Raw genomic sequence first — 13,653 nt, forward strand, 5'->3', positions numbered from 1 at the left:
GTTTTAGTTCAGGATCTTCGGGTAACAGAGGATCCAGAGGGGGTAGGCATGATGCTAGTGGTAGCAGATTTTAGAGAGGTGGACATACCCAAGGTGTTGGATTTCAATCAGTGAGTAGTGGGAGTAGTCATTTTCAGAGGTCCGCAAGCTAAGGTGGTTTAGGTTCTGCATGTAGCCTTTGTGGCAAGTCTCATGATGGACCATGCCAATGGGATGGATCATGCTTTCAATGTGGATAGTCAGGAAATTTCAAGAGAGATTGCCTTTATCGAGGTCAGACCCAGGTTAGAGCCTCAGGATCAGGTGCTCAGTTTCAGCAGACCAGTGGGAACAGAGGACAGGATACTCACACGGGTCAGACTTCAGGCGGCTCTACGAGCACTGGGCAGCAGTCGGCACCTGCAGCTAGAGGCAGAGGTCAGAGGGGACAACCACCTACTAGAGACAGGGTGTATGCTATGACCAGGCAGGAGGCACAGGCGACCCCCGATGTTATGACGAGTACATTATCTATATTTGGTGATGATGCACGTGTACTCATTGACCTAGGGGCTACAGATTCTTTTATTTTATGTGAGTATGTTGCACAAGTCGGGATGACTCCCATTCCTTTAGGATGTTGCTTGGAGCTTGCCACAGCCACAGGAGAGTAATTATGGCCTAGTCAAATGCTTAGAGGTAGCCTATGGAGGCCGATTTGATCTTGTTAGATCTCCAAGGGTTGGATGTGATTCTCGGCATGGATTGGCTTGCTTCACATCATGCTTCAGTGGATTGTTTCCGCAAGGAGGTGATATTTAGATGACCTGGTCTACCAGTAGTGGTCTTCTATGGAGAGCGGAGGCAGACACCTTCAGGTTTGATTTCTGCTATCTATGCTAGATGTTTACTTTAGAAGGATTGTAAGGGGTATTTAGCTCACATAGTTGATACTCAAATTAGTAAGTTGAGGCTGAAGGATGTACTAGTGGTGAAGGATTTCCCAGATGTGTTTCCTGATGATCTTCCAGGTTTACCTCCTAAGCGGGAGATAGACTTTCCCATTGAGTTAGTCCCTGGCACAGTTCCTATTTCCTTACCACCTTATCGGATGGTACCAGCTGAATTGAAAGAGTTGAAGGCTCAGCTACAAGAGTTAGTAGAAAGAGGATTCATTAGGCCTAGCATTTCACCTTGGGGCGCATCGGTGTTATTTGTGAAGAAGAAGGATGGTACCTGGAGATTGTGTGTAGATTATAGGCAGTTGAATAAGGCCACCATACGTAACAAATACCCTTTTCCTCGGATTGATGATCTTTTTTATCAGCTTCAGGGTGCTAAAGTGTTTTCCAAGATTGACTTGAGATCAGGATACCATCAGTTAAGGATTAGGGAATCAGACATTCCCAAAACTGCATTCAAGACAAGATACGGGCATTATGAGTTTTTGGTGATGTCTTTTGGACTCACCAATGCCCCTACAGTTTTTATGGACTTAATGAATTGGGTTTTCCATCCATATTTAGATCGGTTCGTTATTGTTTTCATTGATGATATTTTGGTGTACTCGCGGAGCGAGATAGAGCATGAGATGCATTTGAGTTTGGTGTTGCAAACCTTAAGGCAACACTAATTGTATGCCAAGTTTAGCAAATGTGAGTTTTGTGTAAGTCGAGTGGGATTTCTTATACATGTAGTTTCTACTGATGGCATTTATGTAGATCCTCAGAAGGTAGAATCAGTGTTGAATTGGGAGCAACCCACTATGGTGACAGAAGTACGGAGTTTCCTAGGTTTAGCAGGATATTACCGCAGGTTCATCAAAAGATTCTCCAAGATAGCAAGACCACTTCACTATTTGATCAGGAAAGGAGTTAAGTTTGAGTGGACTGACAAGTGTGAGGAGAGCTTCCAAAAATTGAAGGAAAAGTGGACTGGCAATGAAGGTTTTGAGGTTTATAGTGATGCTTCACCTAAAGGTTTGGGTTGTGTTTTGATGCAGCATAAGAGAGTTGTTGCCTACTGTAACACCCCGTCCCAAAGTACAACGGAAATTTTCCAACTTTGACCGAGGTTGACCGTTGACTTTGACCGTTGATCGAATGGGTCAAAAAATTGACTTTTTGACTCGGATGGAATTCTAGGTTGAATGAGGTACCGTTACGAAGTACACGTTGGCACGAGTTCGTAGACTAGTAGCACGTTGAAAACGGAGCTATGGTTTGAAAGTTATGAGCAAAACAAATTGAGGTCCAAACTGTCCAAGGGGTGCCGAAGTTGACTTTTTATTCATGCAAAGTTGAGCTTTGACTCATGTATGGTTGTGAAGTACTCGTCGATACGAGTCCGTAAACTAGCGGCACGTTCGATTTGGACATGTGGTTTGAAAGCTATGGACCTGTAGAGTTTTTCAAATACTATATTATTTTAATATTATTTTTAAACGTGTAACAATGTGCCATGTGTGACTTAATAAATGTGACCATGTGTCACCATGGTGAGATGCCACATGTCAACCATGCTTAATACCATATTATTTTATTATTGTTATTTTATATAATAATATTATTTTTAATATTATTTAATTGTTTTATTATATTTTATTTTCTTTTTCTTTCTTTTTCTTTTCTTTTTTTCTTTTTTTTTCTCCTTTCCCCCACGTGGGAAAAAAGGGCCACGGGCCTCTTCTTCTTTCTTCCTCCTTCTTCTTCCTTTCCCTTCCTTTCTCCCTCTCGGGTTCTTGCCCTTTTTTTTAATTTCAGCCACCGGACGGTCACACACGCCAACCAGGGAAGAAGCCCGTTCGCCGGCTACGCCGACCTCCGAATTTCCAGCCTAGACGCCGCCGAACGCGCCCAGATAGGGCCAGTGAAGTCGACGGCGGCGGGTTAAGTTTTTCTGGCGATTATTGCCGTTTCCAGCCAACCCAGTCTGGTCTTCCACCCCTTTTCTCCTATTTTGGGTCCTCTGAGTTCAAATATGGCCTCCAATTGTTTAAATTCGAAGTGGTTCGAGAGTTATGAGGAGATGAAATTCAGCCTGTACTTCCCAGGCAAATTCCGGCCACCACCGACGGAATTGGGGTCAATGGAGGCCGGTAATGCAATCCTCGTTCCATAAGCTTCATTTCGGTATATTACTCGTCAATTTTGGTTAACGTTTGTGTTTAACCCCCCGGATACGGGGTATTATTTACCCGAATAAAATATTATTTTCTTTGACTGTGTGTGAATTGTTGTTCTAGGAGCACGTGTGCGTCCTGGAATTGATCCCATGGAGGATCTTAGGTTAATTGCATGCTCCAGGTGAGTGACCCACCTTAAAAACTATTTTCGGGTGATGATTTATATTTATTTGGTGATATTTGAATATTTGGAAAATATATGTATGTGGTTGGAATTTTATAAAATTGGTATTTATTTTATAATGTCAAATTTCAGATGTTTGGTTATATGCATACATATATATATTTTGATGCCATGATTGAATATTGGAGAAATTCAAAGAATTTATGATTTAAATTCTGGATTATTATTATTATTATTTTACTAAGAATTTTCATGTACAATCAAGGGCTTATGAAGAGAAAATATATTTAAATATTTTTGTGAGCCTTATACATTATTTTGGAAAAAAAAAAATTGATTTAAAGGATTTGAAGAAAAATATTTGTATGATGGTACTGTATGTTTTGAAAAGGTAATTATGCATTTACAAGGCGAGTAAACCATATTTCTTTTCTATATTGATGATTTATGGTGAGAAATGCAAGGAATGTGGGATTGGAGATTTTTATAACTCCCACGGTAAATTTCAAAAATTTTTGGTAATAATAAAAATGGGTTATTGGTATTTATTTTATTTTAATTATTTTGGACGTACTTATGCAATACCGGTGTTCTATACTGTACATGAGATTGTGATTAGCGTGCAGGTTTTAGTCTCCCGTGAGTTAGCTATGGACCTGAGGGCAGGCCGGTTTAGTATAGTACACATAACCGCCCTCCTTCTAGGCCAGGATGATAGGTTTTAGCAGCGGCGCTATCGGGACGCCGAAGCGACCGTATGCCGGTTCTCTCTTTTACCCTCGCCTGAGGATGCTCGGGACGCTGAGTACCGTAGGGCATCACTGGTATATAGTGTGGTGTGTCAGGATATTTTCGATTTGAATTTTTTTTAAAACTTATTATTTGGAAATACTATTCAATTAAAAATGGTTAATTTATTTAAATTTTACCGTTTATTTCAAATAAATAATTTTTATGGCATTTTTCTATATGATTTATTAATTGTTATTAAAATTTACTTTATTCCGGATTATTTTTTTGAGTGCATTGGATTCCAAAAATTGTTACATTTTATTGGTATTTATTGATTAAATATTTTCATATAAATTGTGGTGCTCTATATTATTATTTGCATGATTTTGAATTTTAAATGTGGATATTCCATTTATTTATTATTTAATTAATTATTTATTGGCTACCTTGATTTTGGGGAAATATAATTGCTGGTTTTTGTGAAATGTTTTAAAAGGGAAACTTTTCCAACCGAGTGAACCATGAGAGTTTTGAGAGAAATATTAATTTCAATTAATTATTATTTATTTACTCATTTATTGTTAATTATTCAAATGTACTATAATTTTCGTTACTATTATAATTGTACAGTAGATAGGGTCACTCACTGAGATGATTAGCATCTCACGTTTTTAAATTCCATTCCCTTAGGTTCGGGCTGGTAGACGACATCAGAATCAAGCTCGACGTTTGTTGCTGTTGAGTTTCAAAGAGTTCTGCTTCCTTGTATTCTATTGTATTATTGTTTCCTATTTCATGTTGTATAACTTTCACACTCATCTGTAACTTATGATGCTCTGTATATTTACTGAACCTATTGTATTAATACTGCATGAATTTCCTGTTTATTTTATCGGAGTGCTGAAAGTTGTGGATTAAATTGTAGTAATGTGAGAGGAATAAGGGGATGTTTCTAGAAGTGTGTTTTCAGTGCAGGAAAATTGTGGTGAGTCCAACCCTTAGGGGAGGTTCTGCCGGATTTTCCATTGGAAGGTCCGGTAGGGTTTCCCTGGGATCAGAGCTTGTCTAGGGTTACGGTGAGGAATTTTGAATGGATCCTGACACCTACGCTTCTAGGCAGTTGAAGAAGCACGAGCTGAATTATCCAACCCATGACTTAGAGCTTGCTGCGGTGATCTTCGCCTTGAAGATTTGAAGACACTACTTATATGGAGCTACTTGTCAGTTCTTTACTAACCATAAGAGCCTTAAGTATTTATTTACTCAGAAAGAGTTAAATTTAAGGCAAAGGAGATGGATGGAGTTGCTCAAGGATTATGATTGTACTATTGACTATCACCCAGGCAAGGCAAATGTAGTAGCCGATGCATTAAGTAGGAAGTCTATAGGCTCATTAGCTTATATACAGATAATACAGCTTCCTTTGATGGTTGAGTTGAGAGAGTTAGGTGTTGATTTGCTGATGCATAATTCTGGAAGATTTTTTGCTAGCTTCCAACTACGACCGATACTTGTGGATTGTGTTCTCGAGGCTCATCTCAAAGACCCTTACTTGATGAGCATGAGGAAGAAAGTTGAAGAAGGGGGACAATCAGACTTCACTATTAGAGGTGATGTAGCCTTGATGATTAGTACTAGGCTCTGTGTCCCCGCAAATGAAGAGCTGAAAAGGCAAATACTGGAAGAAACCCATAGTTCGGCATATGCTATGCACCTCGAAAGCACCAACATGTACCGTACCTTAAAAGAATATTACTGGTGGGTAGAGATGAAAAGAGAAGTTGCTGAGTATGTATCCAAGTGTTTCATTTGCCAGCAAGTGAAGACGGAAAGATAAAAGCCTTTTGGACTCCTACAGCCTTTACCCATCCCAAAATGGAAATGGGAGCGCATCACGATGGATTTTGTATTCAAGCTTCCCCCCACAGTTTAGAGGCATGATGGTATTTGGGTGATCATGGATTGACTCACTAAGTCTACACATTTCCTACCCATTCGTGAGAAGTTTTCTCTTCAGAAGTTAGTAGAACTCTTTATGAATCATATAGTGAGCTTGCATGGAGTGCCAAAATCGATTATATCTGACAGAGATTCATGGTTCACTTCGAGATTTTGGTGAAGATTAATGAATGAACTTGGTGTCAAGTTGAATTTGAGTATTGCTTTTCACTCTCAGACCGATGGACAATCTGAGAGGACTATTCAGACCTTAGAGGACATGTTGAGATCATGTGTGCTACAGTTCAAGGGGAATTGGAATGAGTATCTACCTTTAGCATAGTTCACCTACAACAATAGCTATCACTCGAGCATTGAGATGTCACCTTTTGAGGCGTTGTATGGGAGACAATTTCGGACTCCATTATGTTGGAATGAGACGGGTGAAAGGAAACTTCTAGGCCCTGAGATTGTACAAGCGGCAGTGGACAAGGTCAATATTATGCAGGCCAAGTTTAGAGCAGCACAAGAAAGGCAAAAGAGCTATGCGGATGTGCGTAGGAAGGATCTCGAGTTTAAGGTTGGCGATTGAGTATTTTTAAGGCTATCTCCTTGGAAAGGTGTAGTACGTTTTGGAAAACAAGGGAAACTAAGTCCTCGCTACATTAGACCGTATGAGATAGCAGAGAGGATAGGTCCAATGGCTTATAGGACTGACTTGCCGGAGAAGCTTTCTTGAGTCCATGATGTTTTTCACATCTCTATGCTCCACAAGTATATCTCAAACCCGTCACATGTGTTGGAGACATTGGAGATTGAATTGAGGGATGACTTTTCTTATGAGGAGCAACCAGTGCAGATTTTAGGAAGGGAAGAGAAAAGGCTTCACAGCAAGACTATAGCTTTGGTGAAGGTTCTTTGGAGAAACCACCTTGTCCAGGAGGCAACTTAGGAGCGAAAGGATCCAATGCGGAGTCAATATCCTTACCTCTTCCAAAACTAAGGTAGGAATTTCATGGATGAAATTTCTTTAAGGGGGTAGGTTGTGACACCCCGTACCAAAAAATATAAATGATTAAACAAGTTTGACCAAGTTGACTAAGTTTGACCAAGTTTGACCAAGTGAACAATATATGGGTCCAAGTTGACTTTTTTGATAGCCAATATTTTTTATTTGACTAAGATACCATTGCGTAGATCTCATCAATATGAGTTCATAGACTAGTGGCACATCAAATTCTGAGTCACGGATAAAAAGTTATGGTCCTGAGATATTTTAAGCATAAGTTTTATATCAGTGTTCAAATCAGTCCCCAGTTTTTGTCTATTAGTGACATCAGGCTCTATATAAGCCTTGGTAAGCATGCTAAATAGGAACCAAAGCCCAAAATACATAGTTCATCTCCAAAACCCGAGATATTCTCCCTTCAGACCCGTGGGTTCGAACTGGGTCGTTTCTACCCGTTTACCATCAAATTGGGTCACCGCCGTTTTGATCATTTCCAGCCAACCATCACTTACACACAACATCCAAGTAGGAAGGTCACTTGAAGGTGAGCTCAACCGTGAAATTTCACGACAAACGGAGGCCGGACACGCCCAGATCGGGCCGGCGAAGTCCATGGAGGCCGACAAGGTGGGTCGCCAGATTTTCTCATTTTTTGGCCGTTTCAGGCCAACCCATACACTTTTTCTACTATTTTTAACCCCTATAAACTCATTTCCGTGGATATTTTGCCTAGATTCCTTACCGTTTGCGAGATCCGACGACAGGAACTTCAACTGAAGCTTCACTCGAGTTTTCCGACCACTGGAGGAAACTTTGGACCAAGGTGAGCATACTGGTAGGTTCCTTGTCTCTTGGGCTTTTCGTCAATATAAAATTTGTGAATTTTGGAGGTCGTTTGATAATTTCTCCATTTTTGAGTCAATTAGTTAATTTTCAGATAAGTTGGGGACTGTGTTTGGACGAAATTGATCAAATTAGTTAAAATTGAAAATGAATTAGTGAAATTGGATATTATTAGGACCCATTAGGTGGTTCAATTTTGAAATATTAGGCTTCGGGTGAAAATTCCCAATTTTGGGTATTGGGTCCTAAGGACACACTGTATAATTAGATTATCCGGTGTTCAATTTATGCAATTTTGTAGTACTGTAAATTATTTTGAGACATTTGGATTATATAAGTGTCTCTAGTTTTTTAGTTGTTTGGAGCCTGAGGAATATTTTATTTTATTACACGCACTCGAGTTGAACCTGGAGGCGATCCTGTGAAGAAGCAGGCATAAGCATCTACAGTACTGTGAGTAGTTATTAGTTTTAAAAATATTTTGGATATATAGTATAATATATATATATGTGGTTTGAGTATTTTACTTATACCTATCATTTGATTTGAATGTTCATTCTAAGGATACATGAGGATCTGCTTTTACTTATATGTGTTATCATTTTATATGATTTTTGATAATATTTTAAGTGATTTTCAATTTTAATGGGTCCATAAATGGACTTGTGGTATTTAAATATCTTGGTAATTAAATTGAGATTTTAAATCATTTTGGAAACTATTTGGTTTGAGAAACCAGATTGAAAACCATATGATTTTAAGCATAATCAAATATTTTATAATTTTATGTGCTTAAAATTGGTTTATGGTGAATATATTTCACTGTGGTATTTCTGGTTTTCGTATGAAATGATTTTTTGAGATTTTTGAAGTATTTAAATAAGCGGTGGAAGTCTAAATGTTAAATTATTATTTATGATACAGTATCGTTTGCAAAAGTATATATATAATCTTACAAGATTGTTTCAAGAATATTGTATTGGTTATTTTTAACCGATGTACCATGTAATGCCAATATCTTGGATCGGTATTATATTATATTATATTATAGCATGCTGGATTTATCACGGTGCCGTGAGGTTGGTTTCATCCAACGGTTATCTATTATTACCACGGACTGTGAGGTCGGGTTTATCTGATGGTTTATTATTATTACCACAGTTCCATAAGGTTGGTATCATCCAACGATTTATTATTGCCATGGACCGTGACTTTGAGTACGTCCCGATGGTAATTGATATTTCCACGACACCTTTCGTATATTAAGGGTTGTGAGGTGGGTGTCTCCCACGGTTTATAGATTGGTACATCGTTTGGTACATTGTGCACGTTTGAACATATTGTTGATTTACAAATATTGTGGTGATTTCTACATTCTCATATTTATTTGGTGGAACTGTATTTATTATATTTTATGCTCAAATATTTATATCTTGATTTGAAACATTTTATAATATTACAATGATCATTCATTTTATATTTGGGTATCGGTTTTATGATATTAATTTGGGGTACAAGTTTGGGTTTTGTGAAATGATTTCTAAATGGGAAAACTTTTCAAACGAGTGGAACGAGAGGTCTTGAAAGAAAGATTTTTCATAAATGAATTATTATTTTTCTATTATATTATGCCACTCACTGAGATTTCTTTATCTCATGTTTTATTTGTTTTAAATTCGTTCCCCTAGGTCCAGGCAGCTAGTAGCAGTCTACCCCGCGCATAGCTTATCGCTTGTTTCTTTCCACTACAGCAGCCGTATTTATCCTTTATTTATCTATTGTTATCTTCTGGACTATTTGTACTCCTAGACTTCATTGACACTCTTAGAATGCTCTGATTTTAAATATAGGACTCAGTAGAGACCATGGTACTTATGTGTGTAGTTATGGCCTGTAGTACAGTAGGCCGGTTATGGATTTTACGCTGTTGTGGATTTATTTTTATATATACATATTGAGGTATTATTGTTATCGCATGTGTTCATTATCCACGTTTTAAGGTAAGGTTCCATTGGATATTCTCTAAGGATTGTCTGGTGGTACTTCACCAGACGAGACCACCCGGGAGATCCTAGGAAGGTTCCCGGGGCGGATCCTATCATAGGTAATATATATATATATATATATATTAAAAGAAAAGGGTTTTACAACTATTTATTTTAAAAGAAAAAAAAAATAGAGTATTTATCTTAATAGGTTTTGTTATAAGTATATTTCAATTTCATTAGGGAATTGAAAAAAACAAAAAAAAAAGGGTATTTACTCTATTTTTGGTTTTATAAAAAGGAAGAAAAAAAAATATACTTTACTTTTACGTTGTTTTCAACTTTGCGCCGCTACGGTATCAGGTAAGTCTTTTCTTCTTTTTTAAGGGCTCTTGATCTTAATTTAGGGTTTTGGTTTTCCATTTAAGATTGTTAAGGATCCAATATCTTTGAAGATTTTTGAATTCTAGACAAGTTTTGGAGCATAGGAAGTTTTCAATTTATTAAAAAATTTTGAATTTATGCATTCTATCTGGTTTTTCTATGCGACTACAATATGATTCGTATGTAAAAAATTTCAAAACACATCCAAAAAAAGTTATTTTTATCTGAAATTTTTTATACTTTATTCTATGTATGTCTAATATTAGTATAAAAAAATTTGACTTCAAATTCTTTATATTTTGGCCATGGTGATTTTCTAAATTACCTATGTCCAGCTGTCTGAATTTATTTTCTGGTCTATTTAGTAAAGAATAAAATTCGATTTAAAATAGTTTTTAATCTTTATTTGACTAATAATTTTTATATAGCATTATTACTATATATAGTGAAACTCTGTAATATATTACTTCTTTTGGATTTGTATTTTATTTTTAGTGAATTTTTAGGTAGACCAAACTCCCTGTGAAATACTAATTTACAGTTTCTGTCAATTAGTTACTAAATTTAATTTGACCATGTTTTCGACCTTTGTTTGGCTTTTAAAATTTTATATGAGTATATATGAGTGTCTAGTTTTAATCTATAAAATTTCAGATGCATACAAAATTTCATGAAAGAGAAAAGAAATTAAACATTAATTGAAGGTTTCTGAAAATCTAATTGTTGTAGTATTTCTTTGTTAACTTTTCAATGAGTTTTGAATAGTTTTTCATTATTATTTTATGAAATGGTTTTAATCATAGTCACTTATGCATCTGTTTAGTACACGCATAATTTTTCAGGCTTAGATGATATTGTTTGAATAAGAAATTGAATTCTTGTTTAGAGACTGTTAATGGATTAATATGTTTTTATTTGGCTTTTGGTGATTTGATCTTGTTTCTAAGCTTATGATTTTAAGATTTGGGGCTTACGCTATGATGATCTTATGGTATCAACTCTTATTCATTTAATTTGAATTTAAGAGCTTGATTATGGGATTTATACGTAAGATATTTATAGTATATGATGGTTCTGTTTTATATTGATGAGAAACTATTGGTATTATTCATAGGTTGTTAATCTATTGTGGACTTTGCTGATCAAGGTAAGTTACTGGACTTTTTAAAAAATCGAAACCATAGCAAATATGTACTTATGTCATTGATTTATTTATGCTTTTCTATAAGTTTATGTTTTATGAAATATATATGTATTGTACAAAGAAATTATTGGATTATTGATATATGTATTTTTGCTCTAGTTGTTGGTATTTAGTAGGCATTATGTGATACGTTATGATATGTTATGATATGTTTTCGAATGTTGAGATGAATCATGTAATGGTATTTCTCTAGTGATTTATGGTTCTTTACCTTCGAGTTTAGACGTATTATTTCATGTGAGAGGACCTACTGATGATCACAATAGAGGTATGACTTATATCTTCGGGTATGAGTGTTTGTTTTTAAAATTTATGTTCCCCACTTGTTACCGCCTTGCACTCGAGTTTATATGGATTACCGATGGATAATATTATGTTATGTCAAGTTCTACTATGTAGTTAACAATTAGAGTTTATAAGAAAATTATGTTTACGTTGCTAAAGGTTATTTTTGAATATGTATTTGTTATTATTTTAAATATTTTCTTATTTTTGTATTTATGTAAAATCCAGTAGTTTGCTGAGTTTTATACTTATTATTTATTGTTATGGTTTCAGATATCCCATAGTTCCAAAGTAGCTGGATTTGGCACATGATAATGGTGTTTAGTTGTTTTTATTTTTATACTAGTTAGCTTAAAAGACCTTTTGAATGTTAAAGTTTATTTTTGTTCTTTATCTTTGGAGATATTTTAAATATTATTTATGATTGATGTTTGGAGAGTTTTTATGTTCCGCAATATAAATTTTATTGAGTGTTTTAAATACAACTTTTATAACATTTCAAGTATTTAGACTTCGAATGTGACATTTAGTATCTCTCTCATGCCTATATGCCCCTTCCACTTTTGCCAGTGCCATTACACCATATACTTCATATTTAGAAAACAAAATTGGAAAAATATATATATACATGAAAAATAGTTACATTAACTATTTTAAACACTTTGATAAGAAAAGTAGCTTCTTGAGCTCAAATAAATAAATAAAAGATTTTTATTTCCTGGCAAATCTTATAAAAATTACAATTTACTACGATTAATTTTTCAAAAAGTTGCATTTTGATGTCACATGTGCAACTTTAAGTTTTCCCTCGTCAAAAGTCAACCATGATAAAATAGTTTTCCTTTGTCAAAAGTCAACCACGATAAAATATATAAAAGCACAAAAAAGATTAGATTTTCTTAAAAAAATAAAATAAAAATAAAAATAATAAGATAAATACATGTCACTTTCTTTCTATATGGAGATTTATTTTACAAACTAATGGTTAAGCACGCGTCGGATAAATAAGCTGACACGTACCTCGTTATTTGTCAGCCCTTGTTACCCAAACTTGTAAATCAAGTTCAAAAAATATTTAAAAAATGATATAAAGTCCAAAAATCAATAATTAAAAGAAAAACAAGAAGTTTCCAGCTGTTGTTACTTAGATTCAACTCAAAATAATAAAAATAAAATAAAGAGAAAAAAGTAGCAATTAACAAGCCAACGTTGACAGAGGGCACAAATTCTAGGATTTAACAAGCAGAAAAGCTAATATTGCTTCCACTCCCTTACAAGTTACAACATACAACCTAGTTAAACTCCCTCTTTGCGGATCAGTTGCTGATCTACATCTGTTTGCAATTCAAGAGGCGTTCCATATCCATGGCTGGTGAACTGATTGCTGGTGCTTTCCTTTCCGCCTCCTTTGAGAAGTTCTTCGATATGATAATTTCTAGGGAGGTCCTAAAATTCGTTAGAGGAAAGAAACTCGACGATGGGTTGTGCAAGAAGTTCGAGATCCTGTTAGTGTCGGTTAAAGCAGTGCTGAATGATGCTGAGAAGAAGCAAATCACTGACGAAAATGTGAGGAAGTGGCTCGATCTGCTCAAAGACACCTTGTACAATGCAGAGGACTTGGCCTGTGAGATGGAGACCGAAGCTTCGCTATGCAAGGAGAAAGATCAGTCTCGAAAACGTAAATTCCAGCAGGTATTCGAATCCATCTCATCTATATTCCATACTGATAACAATCTAGAAGATAGGATAGTGGAGATCATTCACACACTAGAATACCTTGTCAACCAAAACCATCTCCTTCGTTTGATCACTACATCACAAGGTGTTAATCATAACAAGTCATCATCATCTTCTCCACAACTACTACCTGTGGAAGAAGAATCTGATATTTATGGCAGAGAATATGACAAAGCTGTCATCATAAATCTGCTGTTATCTGATGATGATCAGGATCATGTGGTAGGCGCTAACAAGATATCTGTAATT

At 35.8% G+C, this 13,653-nt stretch overlaps 1 protein-coding gene across 1 annotated transcript; it reads left to right on the forward strand.

Annotated features, from left to right (window-relative positions):
* Positions 1–13,032: 13,032 nt before the first annotated feature.
* Positions 13,033–13,637, forward strand: LOC132800674 (putative disease resistance RPP13-like protein 1). Its single transcript, XM_060814891.1, has 2 exons — positions 13,033–13,489; positions 13,618–13,637. The coding sequence occupies exons 1-2, from the start codon at positions 13,033–13,035 to the stop codon at positions 13,635–13,637; spliced, it is 477 nt and encodes a 158-aa protein (XP_060670874.1).
* Positions 13,638–13,653: the final 16 nt, after the last annotated feature.

Source organism: Ziziphus jujuba, chromosome 2 (genome assembly GCF_031755915.1).
Source record: "Ziziphus jujuba cultivar Dongzao chromosome 2, ASM3175591v1".
In the NCBI taxonomy this organism is placed as follows: domain Eukaryota; kingdom Viridiplantae; phylum Streptophyta; class Magnoliopsida; order Rosales; family Rhamnaceae; genus Ziziphus; species Ziziphus jujuba.